Here is a 22,238-nt window from a genome sequence, read left to right as displayed (position 1 = left end):
GCTACAGACTTTCTCAGTTCTCAAAGAGTTAAGCTGGGGAGAAAGACTGGTAAATATAATTTCAAGCTAATATGATAAATGCTACAATGAATGCATGTACAGGAGCGGCTGATCCAAACCCAGGGAGAGGCAGGTGTGGGGCTGGGAAGGAGCTGAACGAAGATGCATGGGAATTAGTTGGGTAACGCACCTGCAGGGAGCTAGGAGAAGGTGCCAGGCAGTGTGAATACAAACAGGCTCGAGAGTAACAATAATGTTTCCATCACAAAAATGCAATATCCATTCAATTTTAATTGTGTTACCTTTTATTATTTTACAATATATTTCAAAAAAATGCCGTTACAGTTGCCTTAACTGCTCTATAAGACCTGGAATAAAAGAACACTTAGAACACACAGACATCAAGCTGTTAATACCTACTTGTACTGAACCATTGCTACCAAGAGATGTAGTTTTTTAAATAGGCAGATGTGTGGCAATGCAAAATAAAATACAAACTTGTTAGAACAGTACTTTGTTTTAATGGCTATAGAAAGGAGGTGGTTTTGTTTTCATTTTTCAACACATCTGGTTCTGGCAGCAAGCTGTATTATGCATTTAAAGCAATCCATGCCCTGAAAGCTTCTATTTGCAGTTGTGTATGTCATCTGAATTAGAGCCCAGACACATGAAAAATATCATTCCAATACCCTCAATACCCCTCCCTCCAGAAGGTCGTGAACTCAAGATTCTTGTTGGTGAAGTATTTTACAAGAATTTTTTTTTACAGTGACACTGGATGCTTTTAATTTTCTCTAAAAGAGAAGCAATGAAAATGCAAGGAAACCCTCCAGGGTCCAACTTTCACTTCACATTCTCCCCAAGTAGTAAAATAGCAGCTCTACATGTTGATGAAAAAGAATTTCAATTTCTCCATATTAGTTTCTTCTTAATCATATTAGCACTAAAATTTATCTGGGTTTAGCTGGATTTCCAAAAGGAAAATTTTATGTGCCAAATATTTCAGGAATTTAATAAAGCATTACATATATGTAATTAGCTCTTATCTACCAAAAAATATATATGTATATATATTTATATTTATTTCTCTTACCTTCACTGAAGTTCTTTTTTTCTGGCTGGATATGAGAAACAAGATTAAGTGGACCAATGCTGGCTTTATTTCTTCATAAGCAATAATTTGAGTCTTTTTTTCATTCAGTACGACTGGATGTTCATAATAAATTCACACAAGGCAATACAAGGAAATACCTACTGAATAGGCATCTGCCAAGCAATTCACGTTTCAAGGTTAGACTCTATCTACCAAGTGGCACTATGGCATTATATAGGCATTCAACTTTTGTTTTCTTTTTCAAGTTTGTCAGTTCTTTACTATTTTTTTTCTAGCAAGGATGGTATATAATCACAAAGTCAGGCCTACAGACCATTTATAGTTGCTCCCAATATTACGTTGGACGGAAATCTTAAGAGCTGATATAAACCAAACTAAAGAGTAGTCAACTGGAACCACATCTGGTCACATTCACATAGTCTCCAATAGTACTTTGCTAATATACAGGTTTCCTTCTTCTTGACTGATTTTGTGTTAGTCTTATTAAAATTACAACAAATAAGATTGCAAAGTTTTTGTCAGCTTGTATTTTTAGAGAACTCCTACGTTCATATGAATATACTGTAATTCACAAAATGTCTTTATAGTAATGTTCTTTCTATAAACATGGTTGGCAAAATAAAAAAGGCACAAGAGGGGGATAATGAGAAATGTTTTCAACTTTCAGTGAAGAGTACCCAAGCAACTATCTTTCATGAAGAAAAGCAGAGAAAAATGTTCAGTAATTCATGCACAACTTGAGCCAAAACAAACAAAAACTTCTCTTCAGATAGGTCCTGAGGCTTGAGGAGAAAACAAGTTTTCCTAATCACGTGCTCCATGTAAAATAAAATGTAAAGCTGCACATATATATGTTTGGTTTAACAGTGGAGCCATGTTTTTTAAAAAGTGAGGCAATTAAAGGAAAACAAAACCAAAATACCTTCATAAACAAAGGAACTCCACCTGTAGCCTCTGTCCTTTTTACCACTGAGCAGGGCAAAACGTCCAATAAAATGTAAAATGCAGCATACGCAATCATGTAATCTAAAAACTTTTCATGATAACTTATTGCAAATTGCACTTGACAGTTCACCACAACAATGGAAAACTGGCCCCTTGTTAGTTCACACAGTCCTTGAGACCCAAACTGAAGTCACCAGTAGAACGATCTGGATAAAAAGTTTGCCGCTGTGCTCAGCCAGCTAGCTCCACCCTCTGGGTGTGAGCCGACCCGGGACACTGCTTTATCCTGTTCTTTTGTGGGACTCTCATCCTCAGGCAGGTAGTCGGGCAGTTCTGTGTTCTGTTCTACTTCCACAGGCGTATCTTGGAATGGGACCAGCATCTGATACAGACAACACATTAAGAGTTATTACAAAATCAACCCAATCGACAAAGGTACATGTCCTAAATTAAAGGTCAACTATACACCTCACTCTAATCACTGTATTTATTCTCAGTGACAATAGTCATTTAAAAATGTTCCTCTTATATGAAGGTAGGCCCAACTGTTGAGCACTGCATTAGGCAGAAAGACACATGAAAAGTAAGATGCTTTTCTCCTGAGGCTCCAGAAATAAATGTGCAACCTCTCTGCATTTAAAGAAAACAAAAGCAAGTACCTGGCTACTGTGGGCCCTGAAGGGCCACTGAACCTTTCTATGGGAACACAAATAAGTTAAGGGGATGTAGATTTGTTTTCCCTATCACAAAGCTGGTGGCGAAAGTAGTAAGAGGCAAAGGTTTTCACTGTATTTACCTACCCAATTGTGGCAATAGAGCTTTATTATTTGGATTGACAAAAAGTAACTAAGGTTAGAAAGAAGTATTTAAAAATCAACACAGGGGTGCCTGGGTGGCTCAGTCGGTTGAGCATCTGACTCTTGATTTCAGCTCAGGTCATGATCCCAGGGTCTTGGGATCAAGCCCTGTATCAGGCTATGCGCTAAGCATGGAAACTACTTAAGATTCTCTCTGCCCCTCTACCCTTCTCACTCTCTCTAAAATAACATAACATACATAAAATAAAACCAACACAAGGAACCTATATATCCTTTATTTCCATGTAAAATTAGAAAGACATCTCCACTGAGAAAAAGAATAGACTCTGAAATCCACAAAATTTAAGAACAGACCTTGAAATCTACAATAGATCTCTCTAGAAAAGAGCTGTTAGCCAAGAAACAAGATAATCTGACCCAACCACACTCCTATATATTTGGCAACTAACAGCCTGAAAATACTAGCAATCTGACAGCCATAAAGAATAATCAAGAGTCAGGTATAAAGAAAACTAAATTAAAAAGCATTTACCTCTTCTCCACTTTCACTTTTCACAACTTGCTGAGCCTTCATAACCTTGGTTGATGCTATTGCTGATGCCAAAGCCTAGGCCAGGATAAAAAGGGAAATTTGAACACTGATTTGTTTATCTATAACCTCAAGCATATTCAGCCATTTAAAATACTAACCTCTGCTTTCAAATCTGAACGGATCCGCACCACACATCTTTGAACAGCCATTTGAAAAGTAAAGCTAATAACACCTTTAATTTTTAACAAAGCCTCTTCACAGAGATTTCTCCGAGACTGAAAAGGTAAAAGCAAATTATTATTACAATTGACAAAATGTTAAACAAATCAACTCAAACCACATTGAATTAGTCATTATATGGACGGTGGGGGGCGGGTTGGGGGGAGGGAGCAAATGTCCCTATTTCAGTTCTACCATCTCATACATGAGGGCATACTGGGGGTGCTATTTAGTCAAGCTTACTAAATTTTATAAGATCAACAGAACAGTAATTTCTTCTGGATCTTTTCAAGCTTCATTACTAATACTTAGGTTTAATCCTTTTTATCAGAAATAAGTTAGCCAGTGTTGATTTATATCTCAATGCAAATGGAATGAAAAATAATACAGAAAAAAATGCTGAAAAGCAGAGGTTCCTCTAGCTCAAAGGTAAGCAAATTATAGTCTGCCAGCTGTTTTTATAAATAAAGTTTTACTGGAACACAGCTACACACATTTGTTTACATAATGACTGAGGCTAGTTTCATACTATAGCAGAGTTAGTAGTTAGAATAGACTATATGCCCTTCCAAATCTAAAATATTTACTATCTGACCCTTTAACAAAAACATCTGCTGAACCCTGCTCTTAAAAATCTCTAAGGTTAAATTGTGATGTCACAACTAGTATTCAGTATTTGAGTCACTATTTCTTTTTTAATTTTTTTTAATGTTTATTTATTATTGAGAGACAGAGAGACAGAGCATGAGGAAGGTAGGGGCAGAGAGAGAGGGAGACACAGAATCTGAAGCAAGCTCCAGGCTCTGAGCTGTCAGCACAGAGCCCAACACGGGGCTCAAATTCAAAAACCGCGAGATCATGACCTGAGCCGAAGTCGGATGCCTAACCAACTGAGCCACCCAGGTGCCCCGAGTCACTATTTCTTAAAGCACTTGGTATTTATAAACATCACTGTACCCTTTATTTATGGCATTCTCAGTGGTTACCACTGCATTCTCAAGGGTTATTAATACCCTCTTTTTAGTTCTCATTTTCCTCTGATGACACAATATAACATATCCTTCAATGTCTCTTCAATACACTATTAATAATACACTAATAACACACTACTTAGACACTGATTATTCCATCTCTGTCTCATCTTACCTCCAAGGTCCAGTGCCTTAAACTAAGTGATTTTCTTTCTACTTCATCCCTCAGTAGACTATTCTCATCACTTTAGTCATCATTACCATGGAGAAAAGGGACATACATCTCCAGTATGACTTTATTTTCATTTGTTATCAGACATATCCACTTGGATATCAAGTGGTCATCTCAAACACAAGATCCAAAGCAAAAATGGATTAAAAAGTAACTAGTTTCACCATATCCTTCCTTCCACCTCTCGCTCACATATTATCACCATCTCTATATTTTCCTGTGTCTGTATTGAGACCAGGTTCTGTCTGATTCAGTACTTCTTCGTTGACAAGAATCTGCAATTGGCCCAAAGTCTCTGGATCACGCTGAGAAACACTATCTTCAAATTATTTGATTCACTCTTTTCTTCCATTGAATATTATGAGTCTTCAAACTCGTTCCCACAATCCTTCAAAAGAACTCTTATCATTGCTTATCTCCCTCCTAGCATTATAGGAGGATGCTAAAGTCAACTTGCTAATATTGTATTTTAGATTTCAGCAATCACTTCCATACCATATATCAGCCTATATTTTTGTGTGTGCTGTGCTGAGTTTTATTAGTTGGTTTCAGCTAGCTTTCAAAAGCAACTATATTATCCTTATTCTTTAAAGTTAAACAGATGGTGGGGCACCTGGGTGGCTCAGTCAGTTAAGTGTCTGACTTCAGCCCAGGTCCTGATCTCACAGGTCCTAAGTTCAAGCCCCACGTCTGGCTCTGCACAGACAGCTCGAAGCCTGCTTCAGATTCTGTGTCTCCCTCTCTCTGCCCCTCCCCAACTTGTGTTCTCTCTCTCAAAAATAAAGAAATGAGTCTTTTAAAAAGTAATAAAATTAAATAGATGGCATTGGTGGTATTTTATGTATCTTAGTATCTTACATTTAATCAATTTACATTTACTGAGCTTGCTTTCTAGAAACTTTTCAGGATCTTGTGGCCCCAGTTGCAGTAAGATAGTTGTGAACTATCTTATTTGGCAATGTCATGGATGATATGCATATGAAAAACTCCCCGCCCCCCCCACCCTTATTTACTGAATCCTAAATCCTGAGACCTAAATGCTGCAACAGCACAACCAGAAAAAGCTGTGGATAATCTAATGTAACCTACCAGGCATAGCTAAAGAGGTAAGTGGTAATTTACCAGTTGCTACCACTAAATATGTAAAGTTATATGACTTATCACTGCTCAAAATAACTTCAGGGAGACTTCTAAATCCAGTCAAGATGGAGAAACTGGGACTGGAATTAGCCTTCAGGCTTAAACAACTACAAAGAGACAAAATAAAATGAATAAAACAACGATTTCCAAACAGTGGAAAACAAACATCCCTGAAAGAAGGAAAATAAAGTGAGCTCCACAAGGTCATCAACATATTGCCTAGAAAGTTTCCAGGCTATAACTTAGGAAAGGAGAACTCAAGGGGAACCTGCAGTCTCCTTCAATTAAGGACACAGTTGAAAATTCAGGGAGGTCAAGGCAATTATAATTCACAGGACAAAGCACAGGAGAGGGCAGAGCTGTGCAGAGAGGGTCCACAGAGACAAAGCATGTACTAGAGATCTGCAATGAGATCCCCTCAGGTTTTCAGCTGAATGATGATCTGTACATGCATGTGAACAAAGAACCGGAGGCTGGATGAATAACCAGACTGGAAAGGAATAGAAGGAACAGTTCTGCAAGCTCAAACCATGCTGAAAATACTTCATGTTCCCATCAGACAGAGTATAAAAACTTTTATAAACATGGGGTATGAACAAAGAACCCAGAAGAGTATTGCCTCAGTAGTGTAGCAAAATTATCCCTAGGATAAAGGGTGCTACGGTTCTGCCTAACAAAGCTTAAAAGCAAGCCTCAAAAAGATCTGTTAGTAAGTAACTGTGATCTAAAACAAATCTCAAGAGAGGTGCCTGGGTGGCTCAGTCGGTTAAGCATCTGACTTCAGCTCAGGTCATGATCTCGCGGTCCGTGGGTTCGAGCCCCGTGTCGGGCTCTGTGCTGACAGCTCAGAGCCTGGAGCCTGTTTCAGATTCTGTGTCTCCCTCTTTCTCTGACCCTCCCCTGTTCATGCTCTCTCTCTGTCTCAAAAATAAATAAATGTTAAAAAAAAAATTTTTTTTAAATCTCAAGAATATTTTTAAAGGATGTACATACAAATAAATACGTGCTGTACCCAACAAAGTAAAATTTGCAATGCCTGGCATCTAATCAAAAATTACCAAGAATGCAAAGAAGCAAAAAAAAAAAAATGCAACCAGTAATTATAAAAGTCAATCTGTAATTACAAAAATCAATCTATAGAAACATACTCAAAAGGCAGAGATGATTAAATTAGTACATAAAGACATTATGGTTATTCCACCCCTCTTTTTTTATGTTCCAGTAGATCCATGCTACGGAAATATAAAAAAGACCCAAACTTCTGGAAATGAAATAAAATAATGTCTATGTTAAAAAAAAATACACTGAATGAGATTAACAGGAAATAAATGCCTACAAAAGAAAACTTCAACAAATATAGCAACAGGAACTATCCAAAATGAAACAGAGGGGGAAAAAAAGGAATTGAAAACAAAATGAGCAGAGTATCAGTGAGCTGTGAGACTTTACACGGCTGAATATGTATAACAGGAATCCTTGAGAGACCCAGGGGAAAGGCGGACGGAAAAAATATTTGAAGAAATAATGGAGAAACCTGTCCAAATTTGCTGCATATGATAAACCCAGAGATCCAAGAAGCTGAATTAACATGAATAAAATTATACCAAGGCACATTATAAATGGCTCAAAAACAGTGATAAAAGAGAAACTCTTAGAAGCAGGAAGAGTGGGAAAAATAAGATCTATTAAGAAGAACACAAATAATAGAATCCTAAACAGAAACAATGCAAGGAAGAAGACAGTGGACCAATGCCTTGAAGTATGGTTAAAGAAATTAAGAAAGAAAAGAAATCCTGTCACCTAGAATTTCACATGCACTGAAAATATCTTTCAAAAAAAATAAAATAAGGACTCTCACAGACATACAAAATTGAAGGAGTTACACTTCAAGATCTGACTTTCAAAAATGAAAGAATAGCTGGAGCACCTGGGTGGCTCAGTCGGTTAAGCAACTGACTCTTGTCTTCATTTTGGTTCAGGTCATGATTTCACATTTCGTGGGATCGAGCCCTGTATCAGGTTCTGTGCTGACAACAGAGCCTGCTTGGTATTCTGTCTCTCCCTCTCTCTCTGCCACTTCCTCCTCTAGCTCTCTCTCAAATAAATAAATCTTAAAAAAACTGAACAGCATAGCTGGACAGATGAGCATGGAAAAGAAGATTTAATCAACAGTATAAACCAACTAATAGTAATTAACACTTAGAATACTCCCAACAACAGTATATACATTCTCAGGTGCATATGGCACATTCCCCAAGACAGACCATGAAACAAGCCTCAGTAAATAGAAAATGATTGAAATCACACAATATTGTCAAATCACATGAAATGAAATTAGAAATTTGTAACAAGGAAATTTGGAAAATTCAGAAATACATGGAAATTAAACAACAAACTCCTAAATTACCAATGTATGAAAAAAAGAAATCACACACAAAAAATACTTGGAGATGAATAAAATGAGAATATATCAAATCTTATGGGATATAGAGAAAAGAATGAACAAAAATTTCTAGCTGTAGTAACTATATTAAATAGAAGAAAATTTCAAATCAGTAACTTATATTTCCATTCTAAGAAAGCCCAAAGCAAGCAGATGGAAAGAAACAATAAAGATTAGAGCAGGGAAAAGAAAAATAGAGAAAAGGGGGAAATATAGAAAAAAAACTAATGAAGCTAAAAATTGGTTCTCTGAAAAAAATCAACAAAACTGACAAACCTTTTAGCTAGACTGACCATGAAAAAGAGAAAGAAAACTCAAATTACTAAAATCAGGAATAAGACAGGACATTATGACCAATCTGAAACAAAAGGATTATAAGCAAATACTATGAACAACTGTATGCCAACACAGTAGATAACCTCAATGAAATGGGAAAATTCCTAGAAAAATAAAATTACCAAAAGTGACTCAAGAAAATAATGGGAGTTTGAATAGACATACAGTAATTAAAGAGATTAAATCAATTATCAGGAAATATCCTACAAAGAAAAGCTCAGGACCAAATGGTTTCACTGGTTAACACTATCAATGTTTAATGATGAATCAATAGCAATCTTTCAACAAAGTCATCAAAACACTTCCCAATTCATTTTATTTATTAGGTATTTTTTTAATGTTAATTTATTCTGAGAGAGAAAGAGCACACAAGCAGGGGAGGAGCACAGAAAGACAGAGAGAAAGAATCCCAAGCAGGCTCAGCACAGAGCCTGACTTGGGTCTCAATCTCAAGAACCATGAGATCATGACCTGAGCCAAAACCAAGAGTCAGAGGCTTAACCAACCGAGCCACCCAGGTGCCCCATCCCAACTCATTTTATGAAGCCAGTATTACCTGGATACCAATATCAGAAAAATACATCACATGAAAGAAAATTATAAATAAAACTATAAAATATCCTGTATGAATACATATGCAAAATGCTTCAACAGAATCCCAGCAAACTGAATCCAGCAGCATATTAAAAAGATTATACACCATGATGAATTGGGATTTATCATAGGAATGAAAGGTTGATTCAAAGTATGAAAATCATCAATGTAATACGTGGTATTAACAGAACTCAACTCAACAATGAAAAGACAAATAATAAGCAATCTAAAAGCAGACAATGAAGGGGGACCCAGGTGGCTGTGGGTGCCTGGGTGGTTCACTCGGTTAAGTGTCCGACTCTTGTTTTCGGCTCAGATCATGATCTCACAGCTCTTGAGTTTGAGCCCTACATCGAGCTCTGTGCTCACAGCCCTAAACTTGATTGGAATTCTCTCTCTCCCTCTTTCTCTGACCCTGCCCTGCTCATTTGTTCTCTTAAAATAAATAAACTTAAAAAAAAATTGTTTTAAATAGACAATGAATAGGATTTTCTCCAAAAGAGATATCTGTGATAAAGATATATACAATAAATCCTGTATCAACCACTGAAAAATGGCCAAAAGCAAATGAAAAGATACTCAACACCGTTAGTCACTAGGGAAATGCAAATTAAAACCACAATATGATACCATTTCACACCAGTACTAAACAACAACAGATGGCACAAGAACAGATACCCAGATCAATGGAATAGAGAACCCAGAAATGGACCCACAAACGTATGGGCAACTAATCTTTGACAAAGCTGGAAAGAATATCCAATGGAATAAAGACAGTCTCTTCAGCAAGTGGTGCTGGGAAAAGTGGACAGCGACATGCAGAAATATGAACCTGGATCACTTTCTTACACCATACACAAAAATAAACTCAAAATGGATGAAAGACCTCAAAGTAAGACAGGAAGCCATCAAAATCCTCGAGGAGAAAGCAGGCAAAAACCTCTCTGATCTTGGCCGTAGCCACTTCTTACTCAACACATCTCTGGAGGCAAAGGAAACCAAAGCAAAAATGAACTACTGGGACCTCATCAAAATAAAAAGCTTCTGCACAGCGAAGGAAACCATCAGCAAAACTAAAAGGCAACCAACAGAATGGGAGAAGATATTTGCAAACGACATACCAGATAAAGGGTTAGTATCCAAAATCTACAAAGAACTTATCAAACTCAACACCCAAAAAACAAATAATCCAGTGAAGAAATGGGCAAAAGACATGAATAGACACTTCTCCAAAGAAGACATCCAGATGGCCAACCGACACATGAAAAAATACTCAACATCACTCATCATCAGGGAAATACAAATCAAAACCACAATGAGATACCACCTCACACCTGTCAGAATGGCTAACATGAACAGCTCAGGCCACAAAAGATGTTGGCGAGCATGCAGAGAAAGAGGATCTCTTTTGCACTGTTGGTGGGAATGCAAGCTGGTGCAGCCCCTCTGGAAAACAGTATGGAGGTTCCTCAAAAAACTAAAAATAGAACTACCCTACGACCCAGCAATTGCACTACTAGGCATTTATCCACGGGATACAGGTGTGCTGTTTCGAAGGGACACATGCACCCCCATGTTTATAGCAGCACTATCAACAATAGCCAAAGTATGGAAAGAGCCCAAATGTCCATCAATGGATGAATGGATAAAGAAGAAGTGGTACACACACACACACACACACACACACACACACACACACAAAGGAGTATTACTCAGCAATCAAAAAGAATGAAATCTTGTCATTTGCAACTACGTGGATGGAAGTGGAGGGTATTATGCCAAGTGAAATTAGTCAGAGAAAGACAAAAATCATATGACTTCATTCATATGAGAACTTTAAGAGACAAAACAGATGAACATAAGGGAAGGGAAACAAAAATAATATAAAAACAGGGAGGGGGACAAAACAAAAGAGACTCATAAATATGGAGAACAAACAGGGTTGCTGGAGGGGTTGTGGGAGGGGGGATGGGCTAAATGGGTAAGGGGCATTGAGGAATCTACTCCTGAAATCATTGCTTCACTATATACTATCTAATTTGGATGTAAATTTTAAAAAGTAAAAAATAAAGTTAAATTATAAAAACAAACAAACACACAAACAACAACAGAAATGTATGTTGACAATGCTGTAGAGAAACCAGACCCCACATCTGCTGCTGATGGAATATAAAATGATGCAGTCACTGTAGAAAACACTCTAGCAGTTGCTCAAAAAGCTAAACAAAGTTACGGTATCACCCAGCAGCTCTACCCCTCGTAACATACCCGAAAGAACTGAGAACATACATCCACACAAAAACTTATACACAAATCTTCACAGAATTAAACTTAATAGCCAAAAAGTGGAAACAACCCAAGTGTCCATCAACTGATAAATGAATAAACAAATGTAGTAAATCCATACAATGGAATATTATAAGGAGTAATGATGTACTGATACATACTACAATAGGGATGAACTATGAAAACATTATGCAAAGTGAAAGCTAGACATGAAAGGTAACATATCCTGTGATTCCATTTATGTGTAATGTCCAGAAGAGGCAAATCCACAGACAGAAAGTAAATTAGTGGCTGTCACGGGCAACCCATTAGTGACTGCTAATGGGTATGAGGCTTCCTTTTGGGGTGATGAAATGTTCAGGAATTAGACAATGGTGATGGCTGCACAACCCTATAAATATACTAAAAGCACTGAATTGAACACTTTAAAATGGCAAATTTATAGTATGTGAATTCTATTTCAATTAAAAAAAAAAAAACCTGAAAGAATTCAACCTCAGCAGACTTGTACTGCTATAAGAAACGTTAACAGAAGTCCTTGAGACAGGGGCGCCTGGGTGGCTCAGTAGGTTGGATGTCCAACTTCAGCTCAGGTCATGATATCACGGTTCATGGATTTGAGCCCCATGTCGGGCTCTGTGCTGACAGCTCAGAGCATGGAGCCTGCTTCAGATTCTGTGTCTCCCTCTCTCTCTGCGCTCCTCCCCTGCTCGCATTCTGTCTCTGTCTCTCTCAAAAATAAACAGTCAAAAAATTTTAGAAAGAAAAAAAAAAGAAGTCCTTGAGACAGAAGGAAAATAGTATCAGATGAAAAATACAGAATTTACACAAAGGAATAAAGAGCCCTGGAAACGGCAAAAATGTAAATAGACAGAAAATACTTTTTATTTTTAAATGTCTTAAAAGAAACTGACTTTTCAAAATCATAGAGACAGAAAGTAAAACAGTGGTTGCCAGGGGCTGGGGGAAAGGAAGAAAGCGGAGTGACTGTTTAATGAGTACAGAGTTTCAGTTTTACAAAACAAAAAAGTTGTACATTCATAAGAAGTATAGAGGTGATGGTTACACAACATTATGAATGTATTTCATACCACCGAACTATATACCTAACAATGGTTAAAACTGTAAATTTGGGGGCACCTGGGTGACTCAGTTGGTGGAGCGTCTGACTTTGGCTGAGGTCATGATCTCACAGTTCGTGGGTTCAAGCCCCACCTCGGGTTCTGTGCTGACAGCTCAGAGCCTGGAGCCTGCTCCAAGTTCTGTGTTTCCCTCACTCTCTGCCCCTATCCCGCTCATGTGCTCTCTCTGGCGCTCTCTCTCTCTCAAAAATAAACATCAAAAAAATTTAAAAATTTTTTTTAAAAAGACAGTAAATTTCATGCTATGTGTATTTTACCACAATAAAAAAAAATAGACTATTTAAAGTAATAACAATGTATTTGGGGTTTATGACATATGTGGAAGCAAAAACATGTTAACAACTGCATAGACGCAGAGAAAGGAGAAATGGAAGTATAATGTTTTAAGTGTCCTATACTATGCATGAAGTGATATATTAATTGAAGCTACACTATAGTAAGTTAAAGATATATAAAATAGGGGCAGTGCCTGGGTGGCTCAGTCAGGTAGGCATCCGACTTCCGCCCAGGTCATGATCTAGCCTGACCTGATCAAACTTGTTCGATCCCTATGTTCGAGCCCTATGTCGGGCTCTGTACGGACAGCTTAGAGCCTGCAACCTGCTTCAGATTCTGTGTCTCCCTCTCCCTCTCTCGTGCTCTGCAGGTGCTCTCTCTCTCCAAAATAAATAAAAACATTAAAAAAAAAAAAGATACATAAAATAAACCCTACATCAACCAACAAAAAGAAAGGAAGAACTGTACCTAAGAAGCCAACAAAGTAAATAAAATGAAATCATAAAAAACATCCAGTAGTCCAAAAGGCAGGAAAAGGGAACAAAGAACTGATTGGACAAATAGTAATTTGCAAGGGCACGGTGCCTGGCTAGTTCAGTCACAGGAGTGTCCAAACGATCTCAGGGTCGGGAGTTCAAACCCCACGCTGGATGCAGAGAGTACTTAAATAAACTTAAAAAAAAAAAAAAGAAAGAAAGAAAGGAATTAGCAAGATGGTTGTTTTAAACACAACCATACAAACAATCATATTAAAGATAACCCCAACACTCCAGTTAAAAGGCAGAAATTTTCAGAATGGATAAAAAGGCAAGGCCTTACTATATGGTGCCTGTAAGAAATCTACTTGAAATACAGACACAAATAGAAGACACACTAATCAGGGGCGCCTGGGTGGCGCAGTCGGTTAAGCGTCCGACTTCAGCCAGGTCACGATCTCACGGTCCGTGAGTTCGAGCCCCGCATCAGGCTCTGGGCTGATGGCTCAGAGCCTGGAGCCTGTTTCCGATTCTGTGTCTCCCTCTCTCTCTGCCCCTCCCCCGTTCATGCTCTGTCTCTCTCTGTCCCAAAAATAAATAAAAAACGTTGAAAAAAAAAATTTAAAAAAAAAAAAAATAAATAAATAAAAAAGAAGACACACTAATCAGAAGCAAGCAGAAGTAGCTAACATTAAAAGCAGACAATGTACAATGAGTTCAGAAGAAACTACCCTGTAGGAGTATTGCAGTATTCTATTATTAAAATAGTCTATATTAGAATACATTGAATATATTCACCAGTGAAGCTATCTAGGACAAAAGTTTTCTTTATGGAAAGGTTTTTAATTACAAATTCAATTTCTTTAATACGTATTGAGCTATTCATGTTATCCATTTCTTCTTGAATAAACCTTGGCAATCTGTGTTTTTAAAAACATTTTCCTGTTTCATCTACATTATCAAATTTATTGGCATAAAGTTATTTAAAATATTCATTTATTTTCTTTTTAAATTTTTTATTTTTTTATTTTAATGTTTATTTAGTTTTGAGAGAGTGTGTGAGCAGGAGAAGGGCAGAGAGAGGAGACACAGAATCGGAAGCAGGCTCCAGGCTCTGAGCTGTCATCACAGAGCCCAATGTGGGGCTCAAACTCAGGACCCATGAGATCATGACCTGAGCTGAAGTCAGACACTTAACCAACTGAGCCAGCCAGGTGCGCCTCTTTTTAGATTTTTTTAGAAGTCTCTTTATTTATTTTGAGAGAGAGAGACAGCAAGCAGGGGAGGGGTAAAGAGTGAGAAAGAGAGAGAGAATCCCAAGCAGGTTCCACACCGGCAGCACAGAGTCCAATAGGGGGCTTGAACTCTCAAACCCAGAGATCATGGCCTGAGCCAAAATCAAGAGTAGGATGCTTAATTGACTGAGCCACCCAGGCGCTCCCATTTATTTTCTTTTTAATGTCTACAGGATCTATAGTGATGTTTTCTCTCTCTTATTTCTGGTATCAATTTGTGACTTCTTTTATTCCTGATCAGTTTGGCTACAAATTTATCAATTTTATTGATCATGTCAAAGAATCAGCTTTTGATTTCATTAGTTTTTCTCCATTTTTCATTTCACTGATTTGTTTCTTCTCTTCTGCTTAAGTTAGATTTAATTTGCTTTTTCTTTTTTTTATCTAGTTTCTTAAGGTAGAAACTTAAGTCACTGAGACCTTATCTCTCTTATATATAAATAATTAGACATTTGGTGCTAATGAATTACCCTCTAAACACTGCTTTGGTGGCTTCCCACAAATTTTGATACTACATTTTCCTTTTCATTCAATTCAAAATGTTTATCATTTCTCTTCTGATTTCCTCATTGACTTAGGGATTTTTTTTTTAAATTTGTTTAATGTTTATTTTTGAGAGAGCGAGAGAGAGAGCGAGTGAGCGAGCATGAGCAGGGCAGGGGCGGAGAGAGAGGGAGACCCAGAATCCGAAGCAGGCTCCAGGCTCCAAGCTGTCAGTGCAGAGCCCAATGTGGGACTTGAACTCATGGAACCGTGAGATCATGACCTGAGCTGAAATCAAGAGGCGGACGCTTAACTGACTGAACCACCCAAGCGCCCCCATGACTCAGGGATTATTTTAGAAATAAATTATTTAGTTTCCAAAATATTTGGGGGATTTTCCAAATACCTGTTATTGATTTCTAATTTGTTTTTCACTGTGCTCAGAGAACATACTTTGCATAGTTCTTTTAAATTGATTAAGACTTGTTTTATGACCCACAATAAGGTCTACCTTGGTAAAAGTTCCATGTGTATGTGAAAAGAATGGATACTACCTTGTGGCTGGAGGGTGTTCCATAAATGCCGATGAGGTTAAGGTGGTTGTTAGTACTATTTGAGTCATCTATATCCTTAACTGATTTTCTGTATACTTGTTCTATTAATTGAGAGTGGTGTTGAAATCTCCAGCTCTACTTGTGGATGTGTCTATTTCTTCTTGTTACATCCTCTGATTAACTGACACCTTTAGAACAAAATGCCCCTCTGGAATTTATTCTTCGAGACTGCTGAAAAAATACATAAATAAATAAAAATAAAAAGATTGCTGGTGGGATGCCTGGGTGGCTCAGTCAGTTGAGCGTCCGACTTCGGCTCAGGTCATGACCTCGCAGTCTGGGAGTTCGAGCCCCGCGTCGGGCTCTGTGCTGACAGCTCGGAGCCTGGAGCCTGCTTCCAATTCTGTGTCCCCTTTTCTCTCTGCCCGTTCCCCACTCATGCTCTGTCTCTGTCTCTCAAAAATGAGTAAACATTAAAAAAAAATAAAAAAAAAAAAAGATCGCTGGTGTCAGTGAAGAACCTATTTACAGTAGTTCCCCACCTCCCCCCCCATACCTTATCCATAGGAGATCTGTTCCAAGACCCCCAGGGGATGCCTGAAACTGCAGAAAGTACCCAAACCTATACATACTATGTTCTTTTCCTGCACATTCATACGATAAGTTTACTTATAAATTAGACACAGGGGTGCTGGGCAGCTCAGTCAGTTGAATGTCCAACTTCAGCTCAAGTCATGATCTTGTGGTTCATTAGTTCGGGCCCCACACTGGGGTCTCTGCTGTCAGTGCAGAGACCACTTCAGATCCTCCGTCCCCTCCCCTACTCATGGTCACTCACTCTCTCTCTCTCTCTCTCTAAAATAAACATTTAAAAAATAAATAAATTAGGCAGAGTAAGAGATAAATAATAGAACGATTGTAACAATACATTGTAACAAGTTATATGAATGTGATCTCTCTCAAAATATCATACTATATTCACCTTCTTCTTGTGATGATGTGAGGTAATAAAATGTCTATGTGATGAGATGACGTAAAGTAAATGACATAGGGATTGTTACATAGCCTTAGGCTACTACAACCTTCTGATGATATGTCAAAAGGGATCATCTGCTTCCTGACCCTACCTTATGAACCATGTGTTTATAAAAGTCTTACCGTATCATCAAGACCATCTATGTGCAAAACCACTGTTTTGGCACGTTTGTTTGTAGTTCCCAGGAAAAACTGAGCTTTCCTTCTACGTGAATTCATTTCATTGTAACTATCACCATCTGCCATACTGGAAGACTGGAGAATGTCATAAATTTCAGAAGCCAGCAGTTTTGTTTCTCCTGGAGTTGTAGACCTTGGAAAGAAACACATATAAATTAATAAACTAGTCCGGTCACCTCTATTGATTCTGTAATTTTATTCAACTTTGCAGAGCCTTGTTTTCTTCATTCTGATGTTTCATTCAATTTAAAGGAAATACCTAGAATAATCAACATTGAAAAAGCAGTTAGTTGATAATAAGGTCTTCTAATTTTAAAACCATGGTTTACTGAGATTCAAAACTCATCACTATAATAGTATAAAACCACATTCAGGGGCACCTGGGTGGCTCAGTCAGTTGACCATCCGACTTCAGCTCAGGTCATGATCTCAGAGTTTGTGAGTTTGAGCCCCATGGCGAGCTCTGTGCTGACAGCTCAGAGCCTGGAGCCTGATTCAGATTCTGTGTGTCCTCTCTCTGCCCCTCCCCTACTAATGTTCAGTCTCTCTCAAAAATAAATCAATGTTAAAAAAAATAATAAAAACTTAAAGAAAGTTTTTTAATAAAAAAATAAATAAAAGCACATTTAATCAAAATCATTAAACAGGAAATCAACTAAAAAGATTAGATTAGATGGGGCGCCTGGGTGGCACAGTCGGTTAAGCATCCGACTTCAGCCAGGTCACGATCTCGCAGTCCGTGAGTTCGAGCCCCGCATCAGGCTCTGGGCTGATGGCTCAGAGCCTGGAGCCTGTTTCCGATTCTGTGTCTCCCTCTCTCTCTGCCCCTCCCCCGTTCATGCTCTGTCTCTCTCTGTCCCAAAAATAAATAAACGTTGAAAAAAAAAAAAAAAGATTAGATTAGAACCTGTCCCTGGATTAACGTTAATATAATTTGAAGATCCCCTGACCTTCAAGAAAGTACAACACATAAAAAACCAAAAGGAGAAAACAAATTAGGAGAGGATCATTCATATTAGAATCATTATAAAAAAGAGATTTCTTAATAAATTCAAATTGTTTCTTAATTTACATTTTTTACGTATCTTTTACAAAGCATGAAGATATTATAAAACCACAACTGGGGCACCTGGGTGGCTCAGCTGGTTAAGCGTCTGACTTCAGCTCAGGTCATTATCTCACGGCTGGTGAGTTCGGCTGGTGAGTTCGAGCCACGCATTGGGCTCTGTGCTGACAGCTCGGAGCCTGGAGCCTGCTTCAGATTCTGTGTCTCTCCTTCTCTCTCCCTCAAGAATAAATTAACATTAAAAACAAAATTCTTTAAAAAAAACACACACAACTAAAAACAAAAGCTTTCATTCTTAAACTTTTTTTAATTTTTAATGTTTATTTTTGAAAGAGAGAGAGTGCAGGCACACAGGGGAGGGGAAGCGGGGTGGAAGGGGGGACAGAGTGCACAGAGCCCGATGATGGGGGGCTCGAACTCACAAATTGTGACCTGAGCCAAAGTCAGATGCTTAACCCACTGAGCCACCAGGAGCTCCTCCATTCTTAACTCTTAAATCCTACTATAGGTCCTCAAATAAACATCTGGTGCCATGCTGTCCAAAACACTTTCTGCACTGATAGAAATGTTTGATAGCTGCACTGTCCACTCACCACATGAGGCTACTGACCAATCACAATTAAAAACATGATTATTTACTTTGAATTAAATTTAAATCGCCATGTGTGGCAAGTGTATACCATACTGGACAGCACAGATCTAACACTTATTAGTTGAATAAACAGTAAATATACATAACTATAAAAAATAACCCTCATTTCACTTACAGATAAGCTTAATTAATCCAAACCTTATAACATACATTCAAGGCTTTAAAATCTGTCCCCATTCAGCTCTGCCAACATCAGCTCATTTTGTCTTTTTATGAACACCTTTTACAGATGCCTTTTCCTCAACCAAAAGACATAAGCTTTTTAACTCTTCCTCCTTCTTTGAAGGTTCAACCTCAACCACCATCTTCTTTGTGAAGCTTTCCCACCCCAACAATCCATTCCACCTTCTACATTTAAAGTACTATGATTGTGCTTATACTATTGATCATAATTTTCTTTTTTTCTTTTGAAGAATGGATATGTATTCTCTCTTTACCTTCCACAAAGCCTCACAAAACTTTTTGCCATCCGTTTATTGAATGAGCAAGAACACTTCAATTTCTGATATTCAGACTATAAACCTTCTAAGCTATACAGAGCTTCAGTTCCAGGGGTACTAATCTGGCAATTTTCCAAGCACTCAATTTACTATACCATGTGCTTTTCTGGGCTACCGTTGACCACACAGATTACTTTGAATGATTTTGACTGTGTACTGCAAGAAGCTATCAAAAGGACTATTTTGAGGTGGGGGGGGGGTGAAATGTCTCAGCACTCTTCTGATAGCTGTTTCACAGTACTGAAAAGGTCACTGCAGTTCTGAGATTTTTTTTTTTTTTAATTTTTTTTTAACGTTTGTTTATCAGCGTGTGCGTGCATGAGCGGGGAAGGGGCAAAGAGAGAGGGAGACACAGAATCCGAAGCAGGCTCCAGGCTCTGAGCTGTCAGCACAGAGCCCGACACGGGGCTCGAACTCACAGACAGCATGATCATGACCTGAGCCGAAGTCAGACGCTCAACCAACTGAGCCACCCAGTAGCCCCCTTTTATTTTTTTTAGTTCTGAGATATTTTAAATACTAGCCAACCAAAAGTTGTAGAATATGAGGACAGTGGTTACAGATACTCAAGAATTTAAGAGAGAAAAAAACCAGTGTCTTTGCTACCCCTCTTCACCACCAATATTGTTTTCAAGTGTTTGCATCAAATTAAAAAATCATCAAATAGAAGATTCAACTAATGAGCTTCCTATAAAATTTTTGAAATGCACATACACTATTTGAAAAACTTTGTTTCCAGATGAAGCAGTAGGGACATAAAATATTAAAACACAGTAACATCAAATTATTATGTTCCTATTCTGCAGAATAACAACTGTAAGAGTAGTTCTAAACCATACAGGGTTACTAACCCCTTGACAATCTGGTGTAAAATTAGAGAATGTTTCACAAAAAATGCAAATATAAAAATTTTCTACATTTTCAGTGAGTTTATGTACCCACCCAAGCCATCCATCTTATGTCAACCTCAAAGAACAGAGATGGTTTAACATTTTTTTTAAACTGATCTAGAATTGGAGAGAGTAGAATAGGAGAACAGCAATGTAGTGATCCACCAATGTTTGACAATTTTCAATAAAATGTAAACTACTGGTAAGAATATAATTGGTAATACTGGAAAAATATTGTTTTCCAAATACTCTTTGACTCTGTAATTCTTCTACTGGAACTTGTTAAGAATATAATCTATGAAATAAAAGTAATCCAAAACAGGGGCACCTGGGCGGCTTCAGTCAGTTCGGCTCAGGTCATGATCTCACAGTCTGTGAGTTCGAGCCCCGCATCCAGCTCTGTGCAGACAGCTCAGAGCCTGGAGCCTGCTTTGGATTCTGTGTCTCCCCGCTCTCTGCCCCTCTGCCACTCGTGCTCTGTCTCTCTCAAAAACTAAATAAACATTTAAAAAATTAAAAAAAAAAAAAGTAATCCAAAACAAAAAAATAGCCTTTTAAACAGTTAGGCAAGGAAGTTTTAGGGATACCTGGGTGGCTCAGCTGGTTGAGGGTCTGATTCTTTTTTTTTTTTTTTTTTAATTTTTTTTTTTAACATTTATTTATTTTTGAGACAGAGAGAGACAGAGCATGAACAGGGGAGGGGCAGAGAGAGAGGGAGACACAGAATCCAAAACAGGCTCCGGGCTCTGAGCTGTCAGCACAGAGCCCAACGCAGGGCTCAAACTCACAGACCGTGAGATCATGACCTGAGCCGAAGTCGGACACTTAACCGACCGAGCCACCCAGGCGCCCCAAGGGGGTCTGACTCTTGATCCTGAATCAGGCCATGATCCCAGGGTCATGGGATGGAACCTCCATGCTAAGAATGGACCCTGCCTGGGATTCTCTCTCTCCCTCCCCCCACCCCCCGCCTTGTGCTCGCTCACTCTCTCTACAATAAAAAATGTTTTTAAATAAATTTTAAAAATATATTTATTTATTTTGAGAGAAAGAGAGCATTAGGGAGGGTCAGAGAAAGAATCCCAAGCAGGCTCCCTGCTGTAAGCACAGAAGCCGATGCAGGGCTTGAACTCACAAACTGGGAGATCATGACCTGAGCTGAAATCAAGAGTGAGAGGTTTGGGAGCCTGGGTGGTTCAGTCAGTTAAGCACCCGACTTCAGCTCAGGTCATGATCTCATGGTTCATGAGTTTGAGCCCCTGTCAAGCTATGTGCTGAGAGCTCAGAGCCTTGATCCTGCTTCAGATTCTGTGTCTCCCTCTCTCTCCGCCCCACCCCCACTTGCACTCTTGTCTCTCTCTCTCAAAAATGAATAAACGTTAAAAAAAAAAAATTAAAGAAAAAAAAAGAGATATTTAACCAACCGAGCCACCCAGATGCCCCTAAATAAAAATTTAAAAGAGAAGTTTTGTGACTCCTGGGTAGCTCAGTCAGTTAAGCATCGGACTTCGGCTCAGGTCATGATCTCATGGTTCATGAGCTTGTGCCCCAATTTGAAGTGAGCTCGAGCCCCACTATGGGTGAACACAAGCTTCGCATTGAGTGAGCCCTGGTTCCCTCTTTCCCTGTCCTCACTCATTTGTGCCCTCTCTCTAAAAAAAAAAAAAAAAAAAGCAAAAAAACCCCCAAAAAATGTCAGGACAGTACTGACCAACATAACTTTCTGAGATGATGGAAATGTAGTAAACTAGTCACATGAATATTAAATACTTGGAAGAAGGTTGGTACAAGTGAAATATTGGTTTTTAAATTTAATTTTAATTTAAATTTAAGTTGCCACATGTGGCTAACGACTACCATACGAGACAGAATTTTTAGAAAAAAAGGGAAGATTACCTCTGCTGTCAACTTCTTTAAGTTAACCTTCCTTTTCCTGATTATTACTCCCATATGTCTCATAAACCATTTCTCTGACACGTTTTCTAAGGTCCTGCAAAAGAAATTAGCTCTACAAAAACTATAAGTGACAATTTTCTCAATTCTCCAAAGGATGGTATAG

At 38.3% G+C, this 22,238-nt stretch overlaps 1 protein-coding gene across 1 annotated transcript in view; it reads right to left on the bottom strand.

Moving 5' to 3' along the window:
- Positions 1 to 271: 271 nt before the first annotated feature.
- The window catches only part of ARMC1 (armadillo repeat containing 1), a 42,766-nt gene continuing 20,799 nt past the window's right edge, over positions 272 to 22,238 (bottom strand). The window contains exons 4-7 of the mRNA XM_015083956.3: positions 17,015 to 17,204; positions 3,568 to 3,684; positions 3,410 to 3,484; positions 272 to 2,441 (exon numbers count right to left, since the gene is read on the bottom strand). Of these exons, the coding sequence (XP_014939442.2) occupies positions 2,250 to 2,441; positions 3,410 to 3,484; positions 3,568 to 3,684; positions 17,015 to 17,204 (574 nt within the window). The 3' untranslated portion in view covers positions 272 to 2,249. The remainder of the gene's footprint in view (positions 2,442 to 3,409; positions 3,485 to 3,567; positions 3,685 to 17,014; positions 17,205 to 22,238) is intronic.

Source organism: Acinonyx jubatus, chromosome F2, assembly GCF_027475565.1.
Source record: "Acinonyx jubatus isolate Ajub_Pintada_27869175 chromosome F2, VMU_Ajub_asm_v1.0, whole genome shotgun sequence".
NCBI lineage: Eukaryota > Metazoa > Chordata > Mammalia > Carnivora > Felidae > Acinonyx > Acinonyx jubatus.
The sequence above is the reverse complement of the archived record's forward strand: the minus strand, read 5'-3'. Positions and strand labels throughout refer to the sequence as shown.